The sequence below is a fragment of the Leptonotus elevatus genome, chromosome 3, assembly GCF_054856555.1.
Source record: "Leptonotus elevatus isolate MCC_2025b chromosome 3, RoL_Lele_1.0, whole genome shotgun sequence".
Taxonomy (NCBI): domain Eukaryota; kingdom Metazoa; phylum Chordata; class Actinopteri; order Syngnathiformes; family Syngnathidae; genus Leptonotus; species Leptonotus elevatus.
In genome coordinates this window covers 28,356,089-28,372,948 of record NC_141241.1, presented here as the reverse complement: position 1 = coordinate 28,372,948, position 16,860 = coordinate 28,356,089, and the positions used below count along the sequence as shown (strand labels likewise).

The following is a 16,860-nucleotide window of genomic DNA, read 5'->3' as shown; positions in this document are numbered from 1 at the left end:
CGTCGTCGCAGCCAAAGGGGAATGGGCGGGTCTAGAATTGTTTAGTCAACCTTTCAACCAATCAGATTGCAAAACTGTTTACTGAGCCAATTGTAATCCTCTATTAAAATATAGCGAGGAAACAATTGGTTGGTTTAGCAATGACGTCCAAGTTGAAACGCTTTTACACCGGGAGAATAATGCTGCAAAGCAAAATTTTCAGGTATTTTGATTGATATTGGTTGTTGATTGAGTCTCTTAAAAATTCCAACAACAAGAGAGGTACAAATATTTTTGACACATACTCTAATTTATTTAATTGAAAGTCTTGCAATAATTTATGTATATTTATTTACTTAACTCTTACTATATGCATGTGTAACTTTTGCTTTGTTGGCTGAACTCAAATGCTTAATTGTTTGTATATATTTATTTTTGTTGTTTCTCGTTTGTTGTTGGTAAAGGATTTGATTTGTCAAGTTATTATGACCATAAATAATTAAAAAATAATAATAATGCTGCATTCGAGGAAGGTAGGAGGTCAGACTTTTCCGATCCGACCAGAAAAAGTGCACTGGAATATCCTATTGAAATGAGAGGTCCGAATTGCAAAGCTGAGAAAGGTTAAAAAATAAATAAAAATAAAAAAGACCCATGACTTCACCGGCCAGCTTCATTCAACAATGGCCATGCGCCCACATGTAAACAGACTGTGAATGACAATGTAATTTACAAGATTATAAACATATTTTTGTGTATTATTTATTTCATGATTACATTAATTTGTTATTAACGTCACGCAACACAACGTGATTTGTACTTGCATGTGGTGTTATCTCTCTGTATGAAGTTATTCAGTGAAATGTAACATGCTTATATTAAGTTAAGATATTAATTTATTTACATAAACGAAGGAAATTAAATAAGGAAGGAAGGAAGGTTTGTTGGAGGTCAAAATGAATGACTTGTGACTATCGCTCCTCGATGCCGTCTTTCAATGGAGACGTCTTCTCAAGACGATATCACGCCATTGACGTATGTCAGAAATGTCTGCAAGTCAGAATTATTACTATCACTCCAAATGTCCACTTTATGCTTTATTTTTTTAAGTGAGTAAGTAATTAAAATCAAGCATCACTAATGGGTCTGAATGTCTTGGAATTACATAAGAAAAAACATATCTATGTTGTAGTATAGATATCTTGCTTGTGCATTACTTTAAAAATGTGAGAAACTGTGAAGAACCATCAAAAAGTAGCTTCTTATCAAAATATGTATATTCAAACTAAAATAATCAAGAAACTACACAAACTCGGATTACAATTTATTTAAAGTCGTGCGCCATTTACAGTGTAGCTGGTACACGACCGTTTCCATACAATCACAATCCGGGATCGATAAGACTTCCACAGTGAATTCTTCAGAAGTCTCTCGACTTGAGCTAGCCGGTGGAAGTTCCTCGAAGCTCCAACTTCGCACCTCGATGTGCGTTTAAGACAATTGAGACGCTCCTTAATACGGCGGCGTGAAAACAATTTCTGGATCGCTTTCAATGTTTTCAGGAGCAAGAGCTAGGAACTATGCAATTAACAGACTTGAGCTCAACCAATAGTCTCCCCAGTGTGTCCTGGGTCATCCCCGGGAACTTCTGCTGATAGGACATGCCCGTAACGTGTGGTGGTTTGGGCCGAGGACAGCTGTGCGTTGCTGGATAGCCAAAGCAGGGAGCAAAGATGGGCTGAATGTCCACATATACTCAATTAAAGACAAAAATACGCCGGGGTCCCGTTGGGGGGTTGGGTGGGGAGGTTGGGGGGTGTGGTGGGTGGGTGCGCCTCCTGCCCCCGCCCGGTTGGGAGAGGCCCCGCTGGTCGCTCCTCTTAACTCACTGCATTAGTTTTGCACAATACACTTTGTTAATACACAAAAAAAAATTGGGGGGGGGGGGGGAGTTTGGTGGGGACATAGTCTTCGCCCTACAACTCCCCTCTAATTTTAATGCACCCCACAACTGGGGGGGGGGGGGGGACCATCGGTTGGGACAGACCGCAGTATTAAGCAGTGCTGCGGTCCCCCATCTGTATCTCCGCCGCACCACCACATCCCCCCCCCGCCCCTATTTTTTAAATGCACCACATACACTCACTGCCACGTCTGAGAAGCAGGTGGATCGGAGCGTTGGGATATCATTTTCCCTCTGCTTGTGGTGGGTGGCGGGGGATTGTGGGGGGAGCGGGGGCTGTGGGCCGGTGGGGTATCTGGCGGGCCTGCCGTGCCCCGTTCTGCTGCGTTGGGCTTGGGCCGCGGGCCGTGTTGGGGTGGGGGGTGCTCCTGGCTCCTGGGTTTGCTCTCCGGCCGGTGGCCCCTGCGAGGCCCGGGGATTGTGCCTTGGCGCTGCCGTGGCCCTTGTGCTTGCTCTGTCCTGGCCAGGGTCGACGGCTCCCCTCTTTGGTGGAGGTTTTCATGCATGTCAGATCCATCACACCAGCATCTACCGAAGTTCAAACACAATCTGCTTCTTCCTCTGTTCATTGAATCCGTGGAGGCAGATGTCTGTGGATCTCACTCTGCTTCATCTATCCTTCCTTCCCTCAGTCTTTCCTTTGCTCTCTTGAGGTCTCCCTAATTTGTTGGAATTTAGATGTTTCTGGGGTTGGTGAAAGATTCTGGTTGGTAACTCGGTGGGTAGTAGGTGATGTCTGGTCGGTGCTGGATTTCACTTTCCTTTCTTTTCTCTGATCCTTCCTCAGGTCTCCTGACAACCTCACGGCTCTAACTGGATTCTGAAGTATTCTGTTTAGGTGAACGGTATGGGATTTTTAATAGGTTTTAGGTGAATTAATGAGTACACACTCACACGCACGCACATATGCACACTCACGATACGTTCGCAACTGACCTTTTTTAGGTCGAACCAATCAGGAGTTGCTTAGGGCGGGACGAAACCAAGAAGCGCCGATGGCGGGGGAAGGGACAAACAAACCTAAGAGACGAATGGACGGTGCATTTAATTCTGTTCTTGCAGAATTACTCACCATCTTGTTGAATGTTTAACAGTGAGAGGTGCTTCATGCATTTTTATCTGGTAAAGATGTTCGTGCATTTTTTTCTCTCCCCAAGACGAGACCGAAGACGACATTTTCATCTGTTGCCGTGATTGGTCAGAACAAACACGCACAAGATGCCGCATCGCCCAATCAGCTCAAAGTATTTTACAGAATGTGCCTCCTTTCCCAAACGGATCTGAGTGAAGTTCCAGATTGATAATGGGAAGAACTCCCTTGAGTGAATCACAATTATCAATCTGGTTTGTGAGGTTAGCATTATCACACGTCATGGGAAAGTGTAGCTATCTTGAAAACATGACCATTCACGTTCATGGCTAATTGGTATACAAAGGAAGAATGTGACTCACCAACACAACACACCTAAGAGGCGCCACCATGTGGCATGGTGCTGTGCTACGGATTGTTGCAATGCTTGGAACACCTGACCAGAGAGGCGTCAATGTGGCATCTTAAAGACTTAACCAGATACCTCTCGGATGACAGCGCTTCTCACGCTATCTCTAAGGGAGACCGCATGATACCCTGCGGCGGAAACTCATTTTGGCCGCTTATATCTAGGATCTTGTTCTTTTGTCATTCTAAATTCGAACTCAATTTTATGAATATTATTTGCCGATTCATGGCTAATAACAGAGGTGGGCATGGTCATTAACTGGAATTGATGATTGATGTAAGTGTCCACCTTTTGGCGTGTGCTTCTGCACTTTCAGCGAATGCTTGATAATGCAAAGCCTCACAAAAATACACGGATTGAGGACCGTTTGTACTCACCACGATCGACAGAAATAATCCTGCTTCACTCGGTGCTCAGTCTGTGCATTTTTCAACGCTTCGCATTATCAAGCATTCGCTGAAAGTGTTGAAGCACACACGAAAAGGTGGGCACTTCCATCAATCATCAATTCCACGATGCCACACCTTTGGCTAATACGCTTGCCATATATGTTCGCTTGGGAGGGGCCACTTGGCTCTATGCTATGTCTGCAGCAGAACTGGAAAAAATAAAAGGACAAGAAAATCGATCTCCATGTTCAATGTCCAAAGGGTTTGTGGTTCCCTTGCTGTCATGGTCTGTGACTACAACGAGTAGGACCCCAAAGCAGCAACAGGTCGTTGTAAAACTCAAATAATTTATAACGATCCATCCATCCATTTTCTTAACCGCTTGTCCTCACAAGGGTCGCGGGGGGCACTGGAGCCTATCCCAGCTGGCTTCGGGCAGTAGGCGGGGTACACCCTGAACTGGTTGCCAGGCAATCGCAGGGCACACAGAGACGAACAACCATCCACACTCACAATCACACCTATGGACAACTTGGAGAGTTCAATTAACCTGTCTTTGGAATGTGGGAGGAAACCGGAGTACCCGGAGAAAACACACGCAAGCACAGGGAGAACATGCAAACTCAACCCAGGAAGGCTGAAGCCCGGACTCGATCTCACGTCCTCTGCACTGGGAGGCGGACGTGCTAACCAGTTAGGCACCGCGCCACCCATAATTTATATTACAAAAAATAATAATGTAACAAACAAAACTGTAAACTATAAAATAACTAAACTGGTGAACAAAAGGTGCTACCAATTGGGTAGGAGCATAAATTACAAAGTAGAAAGAAATCAAGAATTACTGTTAGAAAAAAAACCTCACTGCCACGAACAAGAGAACTGGACTGTCTGTAACCCAAAGAGACATAAAACAGAATTCACACATACATATGGTATGCTGGGGAGTGGGAAGCCTTCAACAAGGAACTAATTACCAATTGCCCGCAGGTGTGCACCTCCATGCTCAGCTGCCCCACCTAGGGGCAACTAAAAGATCAATCACCCCATTACTTCTGATTTTATAGAGGATAAGCATTTTTCTTTCCATAGAGACACTCATTATAAAAGCTTATGTCGCTTCAAGAAGTTAATGCTTTGCAATTAATATAAGACTAAACATGGGATAATTAAGATACATTTATCCAACAGCACTTCACACACATTGCCTCCAGTGCTACTCACACTGGTGTATGGAAGGTGCGAACGTTTGGTGGTGGTCGGAGGGGTTGTAGGCGCACACTGGCAGCCACGCTTCCGTCAGCCTGCCCCAGGGCAGCTATGTCTACTTTAAGTAGCTTACCGCCACCACAGTGTGAATGTATGAGTGCATGAATAATGTATCCATTTTATAGTAAAGCGTCTTTAAATGTCTAGGAAAGCATTATATATATCCGATGCATTCTTCTTCTTATTATTATTATTATTTTTGCTTGAGCAGCAACCACTGCGAGGCCCCGCTATTGCTTTTGTCTGTCTTTTTTTTTCTTTCTTTCTCTTTATCTCTTGGTAGAAATTATTATAGGAGCTTATATAGCTATATGGAGCTTTGACACTTCAGTGAAAGCAACATTAGCGACATCCAGTGGGGGAAGGACGTCAAAGTACCCTATATCACCAGTGAAGCACAATACAGTACTCACTCTTATCGTTTACACTTTCTGCAATAAAAGTAAAATAAATATGTTTGTGTTATTTTAAATAGACAAAGTTGGCATAAAATGTTTGTTTTTTCATAAGTAAATATGTTGGACATCGTTATAATGGGAGTAGGCCTTTACTGTGAAAAGAAATAATAAAATGACAAAGGTATATATTTACTTCACGCTCAGTATTTTATTTCTTTATTTCTGGCTTTTGCAAATCTGTTCAGATGGCACCGAAGAAGGGAAGGAAATGGAAAACAAGACAAGACGCTGGAAGATGTGTTTGCATTGCAAGACACAAACCTGCGGTTCTAGCAATTTGACTGTAGTAAATGCAGCAAACAAAAAGCAGCCTGTAAAAATAATATTGTGTTGGTATAGATTAGAATATATTTGTCACATATCCTGGTTAAAGTAAGACACCCTTTACTTCTTATTTGCTAATTTTACTGTTTTAAAAGAGAACAATATGATTTAAATAGGAATTTAAACATATTTAAACGATCCGATCAAGTGATCAAGCAACATAATGTTATGTAACCATTATTGTGAAAGTCATAAACGGACGTAGTACTTGTTTCCTTTTTTCTCCCGGCGCTAGCTTGATAACAGTTACGCCACCGGCACCACATTGAAACAGGTAAATACCCCAGATATTTGATAAACGTTTTTTTTTTTTACCATTTACATTTGGACGATCTAACAGCTAACACCGTTTTGTCAGCCACTTTGAGTTAGAATTAGTTGCTGTTGAAGTGATCGTTACACGTGATATTTACCGAAGTTCACTTCTGGAGTTAGCTGTTAGCATAGGATTGGCACCGCTAACAAAAGCTAACCCACGATAAGATCAGGTAGAATACCGATTTAAGAACACATCTGTTAATTAACCAGTGAGGTGCCATCAAATAAGATATCAATGTCAGGTCAGAGTGCGACGGAACTCTTTTTTATTTATTTATTTATTTAATTTATAGGCGTGGATATGAATAATATACGATTGGTTGGTATTCGTCTAGCTAACAAGACTTTTACATTCCTCGTGTGCTAACACCGTCACACCAGAGTCCCTATATGATTTTTAAAAACGTCAGTAAATTAAAAAAAATCTAGTTCTTGTAAACACATTCAGAAACATTTTTAGCTCCAAAAAATGGTTCATTTAGTCGATATTTTGCTGTGACCGGCAATTCTCATGTAAGCGCTATTTTACCGTGAACCGCGCGAAAACTACGAGTACGTATTCTGCGCCAATGAATGAAACTAGCTCGTGAAGTATTGGTTAGAGCGGTTGCCCTGAAAGTGCGATGTCAGGGGTCGAAACCCGCTCTGTATAATTTCTCCTACGAACTCGTGAGTTGTAAACGAGTCGTTTTGCTTCACGTTTATTGAAGAATTGGGCGGTTATTGACGTTTCCAGAAATAAGTAGTAAACGCGATTGATGCATTTGAAAAGACGCAAAGTACTGCCTTTCTGAGGGTTGACAGAAAACAAAAAGTTTTGAACATCGCTAGCCAGTCTGGTGCCCGGTGTTTATTACTTTGGCTGCTAAATGTTATCTTGGTTGACAGTTCAACAGATGTAAGCATAACACTCACCAGATATCCCAACTTTCTTGCTCACCATTCTCCACGCCTGCGGCTCCTTTTTGAGTGGGTGCTGCTCACAGACCGCAATGATTTTGTTCAACATTGTTTTTATTTCACTATGCTGTTTGTGGCATAGTAAGAGAAGTTAACGCCACAACGTACGAAACTCGTTGCGAGCCGCGAACTTTACGACTGATGTGTTGCTCCACTCGAACGTAATGGGCATAATATGCTAATTTTGGCTGTAAACTGCGATGGGAAACTGCACACGGCCGCTGGGGACATGCAGTGAGGTGACTACCATTTATTGGGGGGTAGCTGGTCTGCACGCTTAGCCTGGTGGGTAGGGGGAAATCAAGGAAAGCCCACCAGTAATAAAACGCTGGGGGTGACTTTGTATCCTAATATTTGTGTATTACATTGTTCCCTTCCCTCGTTTATTGTGGGGTTACATTCTAAAAACTACCTGCAATAAGTGAAATCCGCAAAGTGAAGTTTGACCCTTTTTTTTCTTTCTAATTTTTGGGGAGGGCTGGCGGAGGTTACGCCTCTAATGTAATTATAAGCCACCCCATATAGTTCCTTTTCTTCTCAACACTTTCTACACTTAATAAATTTGACCCCAGGATTACATCGTGTGCGTAACGGCTCCGCTCCGTCTTGACTGCGTGCTCCAGACACGTCAATTTTATGGACAAAACTCACTGGTTGCGCACAGCTGCGGTCCGGCAGCTCCGTCGCAGACAACTTCCCGCCGTATCTCGCGTGATCGCGCGCGATAATGTGGCATTACAAACAATGACAAACACACAGAAAGTGTGCTCAATAGAGAAGCAGAAAGAGAGGTGGACTTTGATTGAACCGCACCATCCACTCCCACAGCTTCTGCTATGATGTTTCATTCGCATCCATTTTTAGGTTGTCCAAATAAAAAAAGATGTGCCGTGTCATATAATCCACCTCTATTATAAATCTCTCCTCGTCCATTTTTGCTGCAGTGAATTAAGCGTTAAGGATTATGACGTTTTGCTGACATGATTGCGAAATAGGATCTGGTGAATATTTTATTCTGAAAAGTAACCGGAATTTTTTTTTTGAAAGGAACTGGGATTTAGGGGCATGAGCTGTTATAGTCATGTGACACAATTGCCAGCCAACCACCCAAACAAAAATCAGATTTTTTGTTAAATCCGATCTTTTTATGTACTGTTCACATTACAAAAACAATTGCGACATCTAATGTGAATGCAACGCGCCCATGATGCGACTCACATGCGCAAAGAGCACACGTCGAGTGACGTACACCCAAAACAACGTCACGTTGGAATTGACCAGACTTGCAATGTTTTACTGCCAGCCAAGGCACTGAGGCAAGCGACCTTCAGTGCCGAATGCAAATTTAGCTGTGCCAACGCGCGCTACTGATTGGTAGGCTGGTGGACTCCTTTCGCGGACGTGTTAGGAGTTGGATTCATGTGTCTTGTTTGCATGAATTATGCAAATTAAGATGTGCAAACGCCAGGTCCCGATTGGTGGACTGTTTTCATGCTCGCTCATGTTTGGCTGCTTTCCTCGGCTTCCTCGAGCTTCAGTGTTTACAATCAGAGCAGAAACCCATCAAACTCATTTTTTTCATCTCATAACGCCAGAGTAGCAAGGTTGGAAGAGGTAGAAATATTTTGGGGAAATGAGGGGAGACTCCTCGATATCTACATTTCATTGAAGATGACGTCGCGTCATTGACGTGTGTGATGAAGGGCTGAATTTCTAGTGTCGCCACAAATGTCAACTTTATGCTTCATGTTTCAAGTGTGATTTAAATTAAAAACAAATAAAAAGTTAACACTGTTATTCAAAACAGCTTTGTATATTCACAGAGGTGTCTATAGTCTCCCTTCCAAGCACCCTCTCCTGCCCGTGCAGAGCGCATATCAGGCTTTTGATGGCGCTTGAATCGGATGCGTGCGGATGAGCGTTCACCGTGCAGATGCATCGCATACATACCCGATTTATATCCACATACAAAAGAGGCCCAGGTCTGGTGTGAAAAAATCGAAATTGTACCGTTCACACTGCATGAAAAAAATCAGACACTTGTGACAAAATCGGAATTGAGCTGCAGTGTGAATGCAGTCTTAGAAGGAAGAAAAATAGCAAGAAAACCAACAAAAAAGCGAGGGAAACCTGCAATACCCATAGCTATGGTCACAAATGACAATCCGTTATGGTCACAGAGAACACGGTATTGCCAAATTGGGTTTCTGACTGTGCTGATTAGTTGTTTACTTAATGTCTTCCTTTTGAGTAGCATTTATCTCTTACAAGCCTTGTTCCCTTTGTCTGTCTAGGTTGACCTAATGGAGACAGCAGGAGTTTGTCAGATTGATGTGGCGACCAGAAGAATTGTGGAGGGAAATGACTCACCAACTGAACAAGACAGCCATTTTGAGGTACTGGCAAAAGCATTATTTCAGGGGGTTGCAAATAATTTTCCATAGGGGAAACTGGAACGGTTGTCAAGGGCCGGTTGTCATGCTTACCACAACTGTCTTCCATAGACCTTTTGTCACAGCCCTCATAGGACCACGCTGGATGGCAAAAGAACCACTTGCCTCTTATGAGACCATTGAAACTCGTACGGCATATAGTCCTGTATCTAATCGATTATCTTCTAAAATATATCCTGCTGTGCGGCTGGTTGTACAAATAGACAAGGGTGTAAACCAAACAGCTTTTTATTGCATACCTACTAATGAAGATAAAATATGTCAATGAGTAGCAATAATCAATCAAAAGGACTCCTGGCAGCCCTCAAAGTATTCGCGGATTTGCAGCGATAATTTTTTACAAGGTTAGTAGGTCAATGTTCATATAATTTAACTTCAAACATACACTAGCTAGATAAAAACTAGCTGTGTTAGAAAAAATCGATTCGGCAATATATCGCGATATTAAAGCGTGCAATTCTCGAATCGATTCGTTCCGTCTTCAATTCCGCTTATCCGGGGTCGGGTCGCGGGGGCAGCAGCTTTAGCAGGGAAGCCCAGACTTCCCTCTCCCCAGCCACTTCAGCCAGCTCCTCCGACGGGATCCCAAGGCCCAAGCCAGCCGTGAGACGTAGTCTCTCCAACGTGTCCTGGGTCGTCCCCGGGGCCTCCCGCCGGTAGGACATGCCCGGAACACCTCCCCAGGGAGGCGCCCAGGAGGCATCCGAACCAGATGCCCGAGCCACCTCAACTGGTTCCTCTCAACGTGGAGGAGTAGCGGCTCGACGCTGAGTCCCTCCCGAATGACCGAGCTTCTCACCCTATCTCTAAGGGAGAGCCCGGCTACCCTGCGGAGGAAACTCATTTCGGCCGCTTGTATCCGGGATCTTGTTCTTTCGGTCACGACCCACAGCTCGGCAGGAACGTAGATCGACCGGTAAATCGAGAGCTTTGCCTTTCGGCTCAGCTCCTTCTTCACCACAACGGACCGATACAGCGTCCGCATCACTGCAGACGCTGCACCGATCCGTCTGTCGATCTCCCGCTCTAACCTACCATCACTCGTGAACAAGACCCCAAGATACTTGAACTCCTCCACTTGGGGCAAGATCTCATCCCCGACCCGCAGAGGGCACTCCACCCTTTTCCGACTCAGGACCATGGTCTCGGATTTGGAGGTGCTGATCCTCATCCCAACCGCTTCACACTCGGCTGCGAACCGCTCCAGTGAGAGCTGGAGATCACGGCTTGAAGAAGCCAACAGCACCACATCATCTGCAAAAAGCAGAGATGCAATGTTGAGGCCACCAAACCGGACCCCCTCAACACTCCGGCTGCGCCTAGAAATTCTGTCCATAAAAGTTACGAACAGAATCGGTGACAAAGGGCAACCTTGGCGGAGTCCATCCCTCACAGGAAACTAATTCGACTTACTGCCGGCAATGCGGACCAAACTCTGAGATCGGTCGTACAGGGACCGAATAGCCCTTATCAGGGGGCCCGGTACCCCATACTCCCGAAGCACCCCCCACAGGACTCCCCGAGGGACACGGTCAAACGCCTTCTCCAAATCCACAAAGCACATGTGGACTGGTTGGGCGAACTCCCACGCACCCTCAAGGATCCTGCTGAGGTTCACCGAGAAGCTTTCCAACTACTTCAGTGACTTCGACCCCAGAGATAGGGGGGCCCACCTCAGAGTCCCCAGACCCTGCTTCCTCAAAGGAAGGCGTGTTGGTGGAATTGAGGAGGTCTTCGAAGTATTCTCCCCGCCGATTCACGACGTCCCAAGTCGAGGTCAACAGCACCCCATCTCCACTATACACAGTGTTAATGGCGCACTGCTTTCCTCTCCTGAGACGCCGGATGGTGGACCAGAATTTCCGCAAAGCTGTCCGGAAGTCGTTCTCCATGGCCTCACCGAACTCCTCCCATGTCCGAGTTTTTGCCTCAGCGACCACCGAAGCCGCATTCCGCTTGGCCAGCCGGTACCTGTCAGCAGCCTCTGGAGTCCCACAGGCCAAAAAGGCCCAACAGGACTCCTTCTTCAGCTTGACGGCATACCTTACCGCTGGTGTCCACCAGCGGGTTCGAGGATTGCCGCCCCGACAGGCACCAACCACCTTACGGCCACAGCTCCGATTGGCCGCTTCATCAATGGAAGCACGGAACATGGTCCACTCGGACTCAACGTCCCCCACCTCCCCCGGGACAATGGAGAAGCTCTGCCGGAGGTGGGCGTTGAAACTCTTTCTGACAGGGGATTCTGCCAGACGTTCCCAGCAGACCCTTACAATACGTTTGGGCCTGCCTGGTCGGACCAGCATCTTACCCCGCCATCGGAGCCAACACACCACCAGGTGGTGATCAGTTGACAGCTCCGCCCCTCTCTTAACCCGAGTGTCCAACACATACGGCCGCAAATCCGATGACACGACTACAAAGTCGATCATCGAACTGCGGCCTAGGGTGACCTGGTGCCAAGCGCACATATGGACACCCTTGTGCACGAACATAGTGTTCGTTATGGTCAGTCCGTGACGAGCACAGAAGTCCAACAACAAAACACCGCTCTGGTTTTGATCGGGGGAGCCGTTCCTCCCAATCACGCCCCTCCAGGTCTCACTGTCATTAGTCCCCCACCAGAACGAGGAAGTCCCCGGGGGGAGCGCTCTCCAGCACACCCTCCAAGGACTCCAGAAAGGGTGGGTACTCTGAGCTGCTGTTAAGCACAAACAACAGTCAGGACCCGTCCCCCCACCCGTAGGCGGAGGGCGGCTACCCTCTCGTTCACCGGGGTAAACCCCAATGCACAGGCGCCTAGCCGGGGGTCAATGAGTATGCCCACACCTGCTCTGCGCCTCTCACCGTGGGCAACTCCAGAGTGGAAGAGGGTCCAGCCCCTCTCGAGAGGATTGGTACCAGAACCCAAGCCGTGTGTGGAGGTGAGTCCGACTATATCTAGTCGGAACTTCTCAGCCTCGCACATCAGCTCGAGCTCCTTCCCTGTCAGAGAGGTGACATTCCATGTGCCCAGAACTAGCTTCAGTAGCCGAGGGTCGGACCGCCAAGGCCCCCGCCTCTGACTGCCACCCAACTCACTGCGCACCTGACCCCTTTGGCCCCTTCCACCGGTGGTGAGCCCATGGGAAGGGGGACCCACGTTGCCTTTTCGGGCTGTGCCCGGCCGGGCCCCATGGGTGTAGGCCCGGCCACCACACGCTCGCTTTCGAGCCCCACCTCCAGGCCTAGCTCCAGAGGGGGGCCCCGGTGACCCGCGTCCGGGCAAGGGAAACGAAAATCCAAAGTTTGTGTTCATCATTGGGGTCATTTGAGCCATTCGGTATGCGGCCAAATCGATTTTTAAACATACATTTTTTATGGAAATATTCAACAAAACGTCTTAATTAGGGTTATGATTCACACATTAAGCATGGAAATTTTTATATTAATGGAACATTAAGCCTTAATATTTTATTTCAGTGCTGTTCAGACATGAAACAGACTGCAACCTGTTTGTTAAATGCATTGGCTCTGCCTGAATTTTCAGATAAATCTTACAGTGTACATGTACAAGTTTACATATTAGTATTTTCTAAATTTGAGTAAAAAAATAGCAATAAACAATTTATAGATTCGTATCGGGATTAATCGGTATCGAATCGTGACCTATGAATTGTGATACGAATCGAATCGCCAGATACTAGGCAATTCACACCCCTATTCAAAACTATTAAGTGCATTTGAGTGTTTAATAGTGAGGGATTAGGTATTCGTGCTTGGAGTTTTTAACTCTGCATCTCAATATCAAACGGAATGTGTAAAAAGATCCAGCCAGCGACAACTTTTTAAATCAGCGCCGGTGTAAGGAAGATACGGCATGAACTACATGATGATATAGGTCGTGCGGTGTGGATTCTGGCAAAGTCGGCGATTTGATAAACTCTGTAAAAACAGCAGGCGACAGAAGGTAAGGGTCAGTTTCCAAATTACCGATCTCCTACTTATGTAAATATTGCGCTGTATGAGCCCCGACAAAATATGCCACCAACAGGCGAACTTCATTTGAAGTAGTAGATTCCATGACTCGATGGGCAATAATAACTTTTAATTAGTAAAATAACAGTCACTAAATCCCTAAGTCGCTCTGCGTCCTGTCCACTTTAATTCAACTGTCATTCCCTTTTGCCGTCCGCCATGGGGCAGTCACGTGATCATGTGATGTTGGTGCTAAATGTCTATATGATTTTGTGTTCTATTCATACAAAGCAAGGGTCACCAACCTTTTTGTAACAGAGAGCATCTCCATGGTACTGATTGTGATAAGCTGCCAGTTCGATACACAGTTCTAAAATAACAAATTTGTTCTGATTACTTTTAATAAAGTAATATTACATGTTATTAATAATTCATGATATTCCAGTGTTTCCTCTAAGATTTTTTTTAGCAGGGCAGGCATTTCCGGGAACCGTGGCATTGTAAACAAATGACACGTGACTGCAGAGCTTACTGTTGTAACTTGTAAAATCTACGTCAAGTTACCTCAAGCTAATAAATTACATTGAATTCTTCTCTGGTCGGTAATTCGCAGCGAATTACCGACCAGTTTATAGTTTATTTGTAATGCGGTAATCCGCCCCTCTCACTCTGCCCTGTCAGGTGTCAGCTGTTGCTAGGGATGTGAATCTTTGGACACCTCACAATTTGGTTGTTGTTGATGCATCTTTAATTGATATAAATTGATGCATACACATCACAAGATGCAAACTTCTCTTCTTTTTTGGATAACATTACAGAATATTGAGACACCTAACAGACTCAGTACACCAGCGAATAGGGTGTGCTGATTCATAAATTTTTCTGTTGGACCAGACAGAAAAATGTTATAATCTCAGAATCATTTAGATCAGTTACGTCTAAATGTTATTATTAATTTAATTGAGGCCAGTACTGCGCTAACAAGCAACCTCAACTGTTAAACAGACTGGATTAAAGGCAATCCTGGCACCTACAATTATGGATTTGTGGAATAAATATAGACCTAATTTAAGCATTAGATGCAGGGTCCCCACGGGGTCTTCAAAAGTCAAAAATTCCAAAACTTAAATTTGATGCCTTAAATGTCTTTAAAAACACCCATCTTTTCATCCCAGGTCTAAAATTTAATTTACCCAAGTCTTAAAGTAGCACTAAGGAACTTTTTAACATTAATAAAATATTTTCATAACTCTTCTGATGAAACATTGACTTAAAACTAGTAGAATGGTACCTTTTCCATAGCCTGAGGGAATCTGTATAATTTTTACTGGCACTAAGCAACTTTGAGGAGGATGGTAGGAACACTGCCAAAATAAAAACTACAAATGTGTTGACTGCTTTATGGCATACGTCACTTCGCCTTTACCCATTTGTTACAAAGACGGAAGTCAATTTGAATGTTGACGCATGATTGCTGCTATCCTGACAGAAACTGAAAAACAACTGAAAAGTTTTGTCTGAGGTAGTGTTGCACGGAATACCGATACCGGTACCAGTACCGTACCTCGATGTTTTGTCGTCAAAAACGGCTTGGTGTCATTTTTTCTTAGTACCGGTACTTAAAAAAAAAAAAAATACGAGACAGCGCGCCCACTCTGTTTTAAAGGCAGGTACACATACACGCATGGCCGCCTGTCTACCGATATGTGGAAAACGCCTTAAGTAAGCGACACGCCTCTTTCAGCGTGTGTGCGAGAGGGCGCAGGAAGATGGCTTGATGCACTGAAGCGCTCGCTTGCCGTCCACTCCTCGTTGAGAAGTATGACGCACTAATTAAGGCTCCACGGGAGCGCGCAAGCAGAGTGGAAGCCACGCGACAGCATTGGCATTGCCTACGCATGTTGTCAATAAACACATTAAGAACACACATTTCAATTTTCAGGTTTAGAAACGTTTTGTAACAAAAGCAAATGTTTTTCACGGAGAAGCAGAAGAAAAAGCAGCAATCATTCCTGCAGTGGGCTCAAGGTGCGTTCAATGAACAGACACACAATAGTAAATCACAGTTATGCATAGAAAAAGCTCAGACGACTGACAGAGCAACAGACACAGGTTGTGACGCATTTTTGACACTTCCCTTAAAAATAAGTGGAGTGTGAATTATTTTGTTCTCAGTTTGTAGTATTAGATTACGCATTCGACTAATTAGGAGTGGAATGGAGAAGAGCAGAGACATGCACGCACACTCAAGCAACGTTACATTGAGTCATTGGAGCTTCAACGGTTGACATCAAATGCAGTCAAATACAGTACTTCAATAATATGGCATGCAATGTGAAAGCACATACAGTATAAACATAAATATATACATTATGTACATAGATTAACATGTATACATCCCACAATTTGAATTAATAAGTACAAATAATTTAAAGTTCTTTTGTCAGCTTTAATTTAGCTGCTTTTGTTGATGTTTTAGATTTTTGTCACGGTACCATTTCAGTACCGGTATCGAGGTATTTTATGCAGGTATAGTATCGAAGTCAAAATTTCGGTATCATGACAACACTAGTCTGAGGAGACAAAAAAGAAAAAGGGAAGCGACCCGGATAAAAGGACAGTCAAGGTTCAACATTGGCCCAGCTTTCACTCGCTGGCGTGAGCACAAAAAACACACAATGCGCTTGTCCTCATGGGAAATGTGGTCTTCCTTCAGGCATAACATTACCGCTTTTGTCCATATGGTGCCGCCATAATCAACATAAACTAAAAGTTCCTTATGGTTGCTTTAAATTCTTATATAAGCTCTGTCCATTCCGAGAACTGTCTGCAGAAAAAAAATTGTGCCTGTTACGTTGTTGAATTCTACTGTCTGCGTGCTGAAAAACGTCCACACCAAAAGTGAGGGGGTGCGTTTGTATTGTAGTCAATTTAATTCGGGCAGGCGAGTAGTTTGTAGCCGTTAGCATAGCATCTATCTTGTTGCGTTCGGATTACGGCAGATTGCCGCAAATAGTTTTAAATTGGGTGGGGGTCGCTGTCTGTGCTTGTAGCGGACATTGAGTTTGATTATCAGTGCAGCATTCTCAGAATTAATCCTGATTTGTCTTTATTAATTTTATTAACAGCTTCGATTCAAAGTTAACACATGACGCTAAAGAATCCCATTGTGGCTTTCTTCTTCGGCTGTCTATGAAGTATATCATTATGTGGGTGCGACTCAGTGTGCCACCAAGTGTTCACACGGAGACACTACAGTTTGTGTGGAAACCGGTTAAATGGGAGCTACCT

At 44.5% G+C, this 16,860-nt stretch overlaps 1 protein-coding gene across 1 annotated transcript in view; it reads left to right on the top strand.

Annotated features, from left to right (window-relative positions):
• The first annotated feature begins 6,085 nt into the window (after positions 1-6,085).
• Positions 6,086-16,860, top strand: part of txlng (taxilin gamma) — a 44,839-nt gene continuing 34,064 nt past the window's right edge. The window contains exons 1-2 of the mRNA XM_086071654.1: positions 6,086-6,155; positions 9,454-9,555. Coding sequence (XP_085927780.1) covers positions 9,463-9,555 — 93 coding nt within the window. The 5' untranslated portion in view covers positions 6,086-6,155; positions 9,454-9,462. The remainder of the gene's footprint in view (positions 6,156-9,453; positions 9,556-16,860) is intronic.